Source organism: Pezoporus wallicus, unplaced genomic scaffold (assembly GCF_028554395.1).
Source record: "Pezoporus wallicus isolate ANWC-B61680 ecotype Strahan unplaced genomic scaffold, APGP_CSIRO_Pwel_v1 contig_7963, whole genome shotgun sequence".
NCBI classification, from domain to species: Eukaryota; Metazoa; Chordata; class Aves; order Psittaciformes; family Psittacidae; genus Pezoporus; species Pezoporus wallicus.
This window is the reverse complement of record NW_026637601.1, coordinates 9,697-19,211: the sequence shown is the minus strand read 5'-3', so window position 1 is coordinate 19,211 and position 9,515 is coordinate 9,697. Positions and strand designations below refer to the sequence as shown.

Genomic DNA, 9,515 nt, shown 5'->3' with positions numbered 1-9,515 from the left:
CGGGAGCGGGGGTTGCGCTGTGGCCGGAGCGGAGGGGGGCGGGTGTCGGGTGTCGGGTGTCGGGTGTCGGGTGTCGGGTGTGCGAGGGAGCGGGGCCGTGTCCGTGCGGGAACGGCGGAGCCGGGGTTGGCCGGGCAGGAGCTCGGGCGTGTATGGAAGGTAAGTGCAGCGGGGAGGATGTTGTGGGGGGTGCTGGCCGGGTGCGGGGTCAGAGGCGTGAGGTGGTTTCGGGGCAAGGGGACGAGAGGTTTGTGTGAGGATGTGCCGTGGTTCCGTGGGTCGGGCGAGCTCGGAGCAGGAGTCAATGGTGCGTGCGGAGGGGCAGGGGTAGGGCAGGCCCAGGGGTGAGGGGCGGGGGGGCGGCTGCATGGGCGGTGAGGCCCGGGGGAGGTGGGGGTGTTCCATGGGGAATTGCAGGGGTTGCCCGGGGAGGGGGGGCGGAGCGGGGTTCCCGGGGTGCTGCAGGTTCCCGGAGCGCCCCTGGAGGGGTTCGCTGGGGCTGCCGCAGAGCCGCAGCGCTCCCAGCTCTGCTCTTTGGGAGGTTCAGTGTTGCTGGTGAGGGGCTTCCCGTCAAGGTTGTGACCTGAATCGAGGTTTCGGTGTGGCCTTGAAACTGGATCAGAGCTCTCGTAAGCAGAGTGGCAGCTCATGTGTACGAGCAAGGGTTGTGCTCAGCAGCAAGCCCTTGGAGGTGATTTGGCCCTTGCCTGTTCATTCTCAGTTTGTGCTGTTGGAATCTGCTCTTGCTAAATCTGTGATCTGTTTTAGACTTGGATGTCTCAATGGACACGTGGAGCTTCTTCTCTACTTGCCTGGTGTCCTTATGGCTGCACAGGCTTTACGTCTATTCTGCAGTTGCTTTTGGGGTCAGCATTTGGATCGTCATTCAGTTCTCCACCTCCAAACCCCAAGAGAAAGTAACAGAGCATGTAAGTGCTTTGAGAAGAGCCCCAGAATCTGTGTGTGGAAGCAAGCAGTTGCTGGGGAAAGGAAGCCCCTGGTGCAGTGAAATGTGCTACTCCACTGTGGGCCCACCTGAGTTGTTGCATGTGCCAGCTGTAGTTCAGTGTGTCTGATGGTTGTAATCCTCGGTCTGGGTCGTCTTATGTTTGTGGGTAACTGAACGCGCTCTTTGCTCTGCTGTCACAGCAGAACTCATCTGAATGCTTTCCATTTGTTACTGAGGGAGTGTGTCAGCCTGGCTTGCTCTGTCACTTCAGGCAAATCATTCTGCTTCTGCAAGGTTTTCTCATTTTTCCTGTGATGTTAATGATAAGGTTGGGCTGGTTTGGGGACCAGAGTGGGATTAGGCCACTAGGGAATTTAAATCCTTGTTGTTCAGGTGAGTGAAGCTCTGCTTTAGGAGTTGGGAAGTTCTTGGTTTCAGCCTGAGCCTGTTATCTCAGCAGCATGCGAGATGAGCGTGTTGTAGCGTGGCCTAGTTTGGAGAAAGCTACTTGTGTGTTTCTGTAGGGTGAGAGACACTCAACTGCTTTGTTCTATTTGCATGGTGCTGAGAGTCTGATCACAGGACTGGGATTTTCAATGCTTTTGGGAAAAAGGGGGTTACCATCGCTTTGAAAAGGGATGGAACGCGAGACAGTGCTTGTTCCACAGGGTGAAAAACCCACTGGGAATCCCGCTTCTTCTGAAGGAATAGAAGACAAGGTAGTCAATGGGTGTGCCACCCTGCAGAGAAAGGAGGTCTACGTTGCTGGGGTAAAGATTTTCTATGGGTCTCAGACTGGCACAGCAAAGGTATGAGTTACTCTTTTTCCATGTGCATGATCTTGAGTTGAAATGTTGAGATTCAAGTATGTTGCTTGCCTTAGAAACACTACAGTGTGTAGAAATCAGAGTTCCTTCATGAGAAGTTGTTGCCCAACAGGAAAGATAAGTGAAAAGCATATAAAAATAAGAGCTTTACTACTGCCTTCATGTGGGGTATGCAGTAGAGACATTATTATGAAGCTTCAAGTTTACTCTTACAGTGTTATAGAACCCCAGCCTGGTTTGTGTTGAAAGGGACCTTAAAGCTCTTCCAGTTTTAACCCCCTGTTACAGGCAGGGACACCTTCCACTAGAGCAAGTTGCTCCAAGCCCCATCCAGCCTGGCCTTGAATATACTCTTAATTTGCTAGCTGATCTTCTTAGAGAGAAGTGCTCTTTCAGGTGCTTTTTCAAAAAGAAATGTCATTTGTGTGTGTAAATATAAAATCATTAATCATAAAATTCATGTGATTCTCTTTTTCCAGCCAGTATATCCTTGCTGTGCTGGGAGAAGTCCTGTCTCTGGGCACAGCAGGGCTCGTTTGACCTTTCAGGTACCTGTGTTGTAGCACCCAGTCGCTGTCTCTGTTTCTTTTCTCAGAGATTTGCCAGAGCTCTTGCTGAGGCAGTTATTTCCCTTAATGTGCCAGTGGAAGTCATTAGCATGGGAGACTGTGATCCAGATGATTGTTTATTAGAGGAGGTAGGTACGTTGTAAATGGGAATAATAAATCCAAGCTTTTCCTGGGGTTGTGAAGGCAAAGCTGTGTGTTGAAATTTGCTTTCCTTCCATGGAAGCAAGTGCAGTCCATCAGCCCTTGGCAACAAATAGCTAAATGCTGAAATTGCTGAGGAAAGGCTCGTGTAGGGCGTGTGATGCCGAGTGTGGCTTTGTCCAAGCCAGTTGTGTAGCTCGGCTGTGAGTAATGGACAGTGTCTGCACCAGGGCCCCTGTTGTGTCTATGAGAGTGTCCACCTGGGAAGGGTTCAAAACTGGAGTAAGAGGATGGTGATTCTTCTGCAGCTTTTAGACTTAGAAACTTCTCATGAGCAGTATTTCTGCTGGGGAATCCTTGTGGATTTTTCTTCTGTCAATATTGATAGTTGATTTTTTAATGTATGGGGGGCGTTATTGCTGCAAGAGCGTGTTTTGGAAGCTGTTGATTGGGGTGGGGAAGGTGGGTGTCCCGTTCTGTTTTCCCACTCCATTAAGCAGGGGAAAGAGAGCTTGTTCTCTTTTGGTTAATTTAAGATGGCTTTGCAGGGAGGATGGCCATCCACCACTGTTGGGGTTATCACCTGCAGCATCCCACACCAAAAACTATTCAGCCAGCCAGCCAAAATCTCATCTTTTGTCTTCTTTCAGGTGCCCACGTGTTCCAGCTCTCTTCCTGAAGTGGTCAGGAAACTTGAGTGATCTTTTCTCTTGTGTTCTGTTTCTGTTCTTAGACAACCAGCAGGAACATCTGTGTGTTCTTGGTGGCTACATACACAGATGGGCAGCCAACCGAGAGTGCAGCCTGGTTCTGTAGGTGGTTAGAAGAGGCTGCGCACGACTTCCGCTTTGGGAAAGCCTATCTGAAGGGCCTGAGATACGCTGTATTTGGCTTGGGAAACTCTGCGTATGTTGCTCATTACAACACAGTAAGTATCTCCTGTGCACATGTCTTTGACTCCTGCTCCTCTGGAAGGCTGAGCTATCTTAAATGTTACGTACCTGCCTGTTACTGGTAGTTTGTGTGAGAATTGGCCCAGAAAGCCAATGGCATTCTGGGCTGCACCAAAAAGAGTGTGGCCAGCAGGCTGAGGGAGGTGGTTCTCTTCCTCTACTCTGTTTTGGTGAGACCCTCCCTCTGTTGCATCCAGCTCTGGGGCAACAACATGTGGGATGTGGAGCTGCTGGATTGAGCCACAGAGATGCTGCCTGGGCTGGAGCAGCTCTGCTCTGGAGCCAGGCTGTGAGAGCTGGTCTGGTTCAGCCTGGAGAAGAGACGGCTCTGGGGAGACATTAGAGCAGCTCCCAGTGCCTGAAGGGGTCTGATGAGAAACCTGGAGAGGGGCTTTAGATAAGGGGCTGCAGGGACTGATCAAGGGGGAACGGCTTTAACCTGCCAGACGGGAGACTGAGAATGGCCATTAGGGAAAAAATTCTTCCCTGTGATTTTGGTGAGACACTGGCACAGGTTGCCCATAGAAGTGGGCATATGGCAGTACCTGAGCCTTGTAATGAGTTTCATCTTGGTCAGAAAAATGGCATGACTTGTCACCTGGTTGTTATGTTTGTGTAACTGGAGCCACAGGAAATGTGTTAGGCATGTGGCCATTTTGACCAAGCATAGGATAAAGGAGCTTGTTTCCAGAGCTCACCTCTTATCACATGGGTTTGATAGCAGAGGTGTTTTCCATCACAGAATGCTTTGGGTTGGAAGTGACCTTAGAGCTCTTGGAGTTCCAGCCCCCTGCCACGGGCAGGGACACCTTCTTGTGCCTTGAGCACTGCCAGGGATGGGGCAGCCACAGCTTCTCTGGGCACCCTGTGCCAGCACCTCAGCACCCTCACAGGGAAGCATTTTTCTCATAATGTCTAATCCAGGTGTGGTGGTGTTCAGACTGTGTGTGCTCTGAGCCGGCAGGTGAGGGAGAGTCCAGAAGTGCCTGTCCTGCAGTCCTGTGCAGCCCTCTTTCCAGGCTTGGTGCTTGCTTTCTTAGTTGCCTGCTTTGTTTAACTTGGCCTTCATTTAATTTCCCTCTAACTTTGATCTTATCCCAGGTTGGAAGAAATATTGACAGGTGGCTGTGGATGCTCAGCGCCAGCCGGATCATGACTCGTGCCGAGGGGGACTGTAACGTGGCCCAGAGCGAGCATGGCAGCATTGAGGCCGACTTTGAAGCCTGGAAAGCCAAGTTCCTCAGTCGGCTTCAGGCCCTCTGCAGAGGGGAAAAGAAGCCCTGCGGTGGGAAGTGCAAGAAAGGGAAGTGCAAATCTCCAGGGAAGCAGAGCAGGGAGAGTTCAGATCATGAACATGGGGTATCGGAATATGCAAATACTGAGGTAAAGCCCCAATCCGTGAGACCTTATTTCTGGTTTAGTACCCCTTGTAGCACTGGTTGACTTCTCTCCTTTCTCCTTCAGCCCAGAGGGGTGCCGTGGGAGCTTGATACCTCTTTTTTTTTTTTTTTTGGAGCAGAGGGGGAAGAGGGATGAGATCCCATGGCAGATAGCAAGTAGAATAAGCCACCCAGGAAGGACCAAAGAATTTAGTGATGGCTGATGGACCTAGGCTAGATGGCATGTGTATGATGAGTCTCCCTCTTGAGTAGGGGGAGGTATGTGTTGTGATACATGCTCCAGGGACCCAGTCTGGGTTCTCTTCAGAGCCTTTGCTTTGTCTCATGGCCAAGTTCACTTCACATTTAGTTGTCTGGGAGCAGTTAACCCGCTTCCATTTCAACTTGGGGAAATTCAGGTGCTTTGCCTGAATCCCAAGGTTTTTCCAAAGGCAGCTGGGGGAGTGTTCTCTGAGCAAGTCCTGTATTTGCTCTGAATGTGTGTCCGTAATCTTTTTTTGTGTCTTCTGGAGTGTTTGTTGATTGCAGGCTTAAATAAGGAATCCTCTCTCTTGCTCTAAAATGCAAGACCCAGAGGTGCTGTGGCACTTTAATCCTGCAGGCAAGGTGTTTGCTGTGAGTTGGAAATGACTACAATGGCCATGTTGAATTCTGTAGGAAAAGAAGGTCTCTTCTGTCTGAGTGGGTTTGAGGGTGCTGCCTGCTGCAGGAACAAGAGGAATAAGCATTGCTGTTCCGCCAGTGCTCTTCTGCTGTACCTTGCCTGTGTACAAAAAGGGAGACGGTGTTTCTGCTCCGTGAAGAATTTCACTGGGAAAGCAGATCTCTCACTCCCTGTTTATCAGACACCAAGGGGCACTCGGGGGAATTGAAGGGCTTTAGGCTTCCAGATGATCACAGTACAGAGTGGGAGTCTGACTTCTCTGATTGCCTGTCATGGGATCAGATGGGCATATGAGGGAAAGGGAATAATCTGGAGGCAAGAAAGCTGGGCTGAGCTTCAGGCAGTCTGCTACTGAACTCTTAAGTAGACACCAAAGAAAGCCCCAGGTTTAAATGCATCTTGTACACATTATACAGGTTATTGGTAGGCTGTTCCTTGTTTTTCAGTATCTTTGCCGAGTGTGAGAGCTGATTTCACTGGTTAGCATAGATGAAGATCTCATGCTTAACATTCAGATACATTTCTCACTTGGATTTTTGTCTGATCTCTTACACAGGCAGAGTTGTTTGAAAGCAGTAGTGAGGAGGAGGCTGACGCTGAGGAAGCTGGAGGGTCAAGTTCTGTCCTTGATGTTGAAGATCTTGGCAAGATCATGAGGCACGTGAAGGAAGCCAAGGTACCACTGTTACGAGGAGTGTGGAACTATCGGGTCTTTATCAGTGATCAGTTGAATCGATTAAAATACACTTGCTGGATTTGAATTGTTGGAGCTAGTTAAAGGGAGAGTAAAATAGAAGCTATTGGAGAACCTGTCCTCAAACAAGCCTATACTTGGAGGTGTGTTGGATATACTTCCTGGCTAACTGGGACTCGTTCGCTGAGCAAATAGTGCAGTGGTAACCTTTTATTGTGAGTCAGAGGGAAAATAACTTCCACTGTTCAGATCTGAATATCCATCTCTGTTGCTGTGATTCACAGTCCAGTGTCTAAACACAAATCTTGTTACTGGATCTGCCTGTGGGAGCTTGATCTGACCTGTGTTGAGCCTGGCAAAGACAACCATAATCCTGCTTTATGCCAGGGTGTTACTATCTCCCTTCCTGTGTGGGTCTGTTCAAGTTTCATTTTCTGTGTGCAGTCTTCCAACAGAATACATCAGACTCCTTTATCTGGTTAGCACACGGGAAGGAGTCAGAATACGCATAGGTACTAGGCTAAGCCTTCCTGTGTTCCCCACACTTCTTGCCGGCTGAGCAGTTGGCAGCTGGGATGGGAAGGGTGTGCCCAGGAGGGACCTGGGATGTCTGTGTTGCCACCTTCTGTTTCCTCCTTAGCAAGCTTTCTGTGGTGGGCTCTTTCCCTGTGCATCCTTGAGCTGCTCTCTACCCCATCCTCAACAAACCTACCTCTGTCTGTAACTGCACCATCCTTGTCTTGCATGGCTCTGCGCTGTGGACTTAGAATCATAGGATCGTTAGGGTTGGAAAGGACCTTAAGATCACCAAGTTCCAACCCCCCTGCCGTGGGCAGGGACACCTTATGCTAAATCATATCAGCCAAGGCCTCGTTCAACCTGGTCTTGAGCACTGCCAGAGATGAAGCATTCACAACCTCCCTGGGCAACCCATTCCAGTGCCTCACCACCCTCACAGGAAAGAATTTCCTTCTTATATCCAACTTGAACTTGCGCTGTTTTAACCCGTTACCCCTTGTCCTGTCACTACAGTCTCTAATGAAGAGTCCCTCTCCAGCATCCTTATAGGCCCCCTTCAGATACTGGAAGGTTGCTATGAGGTCTCCACGCAGCCTTCTCCAGGCTGAACAGCCCCAACTTCCTCAGCCCGTCTTCATACGGGAGGTGCTCCAGTCCCCTGATCATCCTCGAGGCCCTTCTCTGGACTTGTTCCAACAGTTCCATGTCCTTTTTATGTTGAGGACACCAGAACTGCACACAGTGCTCCAGGTGAGGTCTCACAAGAGCAGAGTAGAGGGGCAGGATCACCTCCTTCGACCTGCGGGTCACGCTCCTTTTGATGCAGCCCAGGATACGGTTGCTTTCTGGGCTGCAAGCGCACACTGCCGGCCCATTTTCATTTTCTCATCGACCAACACCCCCAAGTCCTTCTCCACAGGGCTGCTCTGAATCTCTTCTCTGCCCAACCTGTAGCTGTGCCTGGGGTTGCTCCGACCCAGGTGTAGGACCTTGCACTTGGCATGGTTAACCTTCATGAGGTTGGCATCAGCCCACCTCACAAGCGTGTCGAGGTCCCTCTGGATGGCATTCCTTTCCTCCAGGGTATCAACCGAACCACACAGCTCGGTGTCATCGGCAAACTTGCTGAAGGCGCGCTCAATCCCACTGTCCATGTGAGCGACAAAGATGTTGAACAAGACCGGTCCCAACACCGACCCTGAGGGACGCCACTCGTTCCTGGTCTCCAGCTGGACACTGAGCCATTGACCACAACTCTTTGCGTGCGGCCATCCAGCCAGTTCTTTATCCACCGAGTGGTCCATCCATCAAGTTGATGTTGCTCCGATTTAGAGACAAGGATGTCGTGTGGGACAGTGTCGAACGCTTTGCACAAGTCCAGGTAGATGACATCAACTGCATTACCCCTGTCCATCAGTTCTGTAGCCCCATCATAGAAGGCCACCAAATCGGTCAGGCAGGATTTCCCCTTAGTGAAGCCCTGCTGGCTGTCACCAAGCACCTTGTTGATTTTCATGTGCCTTAGCGTGCCTTAGCATGCCTTCCAGGAGAATCTGCTCCAAGATTTTGCCAGGCACAGAAGTGAGACTGACTCGTCTGTAATTTCCCGGGTCATCCATTTTCCCCTTCTTGAAAATGGGGGTTATATTTCCCTTTTTCCAGTCATGGGGAACTTCACCTGACTGCCATGATTTCTCAAATATGATGGCCAGCGGCTTCACAACTTCATTCACCAGCTCCTTCAGGACCAACGGGTGGGTCTCATCAGGACCCATGGACTTGTGCATGTTCAGATTTTTAAGATGGTCTCGAACCAGTTCCTCTCCTACAGTGGGCACAAGGTCTTCAGTCTCACAGTCCCTGCGTCTGCCTTCCAAGACTTGGGTGGTTTGGTCAGAGCCTTTGCCAGTAAAGATGGAGGCAAAGAAGTCATTCAGAACCTCAGCCTTCTCCAAATCCTGTGTAGCCAGTTCTCCCGAGAGCTTCCTGAGGGGGCCTACATTCTTCCTAGTCTGTTTTTTATTTGCTGTGTACCTGTAGAATCCCTTCCTGTTATCTTTAATACCTCTAGCTAAGTTTAATTCTAACTGGGCCTTAGCTTTCCTAACCTGGTCCCTAGCTTCTCGGACAACATCCCTGTACTCTTCTCATGCAACCTGTCCTTGCGTCCACTTATTATAAGCCTATTTTTTCAATTGAATTTTCCTCAGGAGCTCCTTATCCACCCAAGGAGGTCTCCTGGCCCTCCTGCTGCACTTCCTTCTGGTTGGGATGCAACACTCCTGAGCTTGCAGCAGGTGATTCTTGAATATCAACCAACAGTCTTGGGCCCCTCTGCCCTCTAGGGCAGTATCCCATGGAACCTTCCGAAGCAGGTTCCTGAAGAGGCCAAAGTCTGCTCTTTTGAAGTCCAGGGCAGTGAGCTTGCTGCACGCTCTTCTCACTGTCCTGAGGATCTCAAATTCAAGCATCTCATGATGGCTGCATTCAAGGCTGCCCTGGAGTGTCACATTTCCAACGAGCCCTTCCCTGTTAGTGAGCACGAGGTCAAGCATGGCACCTCTCCTTGTCGGCTCCTCTATTACTTGCAGAAGGAAGTTGTCTTCTACACAATCGAGGAACCTCCTGGATTGCTTGTGCTGGGCCATACCGTCCTTCCAACAGATGTCAGGGTGGTTGAAGTCACCCATGAGAACGAGGGCCTGCGAGCGTGAGGCTTTTCCTATCTGTCTATGGAGTGCTTCATCCGCAGGTTCTCCTTGATCAGGCAGTCTGTAACAGATCCCCACAGTAATGTCT

The 9,515-nt window shown here is 50.4% G+C and overlaps 1 protein-coding gene across 2 annotated transcripts; it reads left to right on the top strand.

The window, feature by feature from the left end:
• The first annotated feature begins 739 nt into the window (after nucleotides 1-739).
• On the top strand, nucleotides 740-6,333 carry LOC130597713 (S-adenosyl-L-methionine-dependent tRNA 4-demethylwyosine synthase TYW1-like). Of its 2 annotated transcripts, XM_057406476.1 has the most exons (7): nucleotides 761-917; nucleotides 1,618-1,758; nucleotides 2,372-2,473; nucleotides 3,220-3,414; nucleotides 4,541-4,822; nucleotides 5,621-5,623; nucleotides 6,060-6,333. In XM_057406476.1, the coding sequence occupies exons 1-7, from the start codon at nucleotides 783-785 to the stop codon at nucleotides 6,261-6,263; spliced, it is 1,062 nt and encodes a 353-aa protein (XP_057262459.1). In that variant the 5' UTR covers nucleotides 761-782; the 3' UTR covers nucleotides 6,264-6,333. The 2 variants fall into 2 exon arrangements, with proteins under 2 accessions (XP_057262458.1, XP_057262459.1); XM_057406475.1 differs by lacking the exons at nucleotides 5,621-5,623; nucleotides 6,060-6,333 and having other exon boundaries at nucleotides 740-929; nucleotides 4,541-4,918.
• The last annotated feature ends 3,182 nt before the right edge of the window (nucleotides 6,334-9,515 follow it).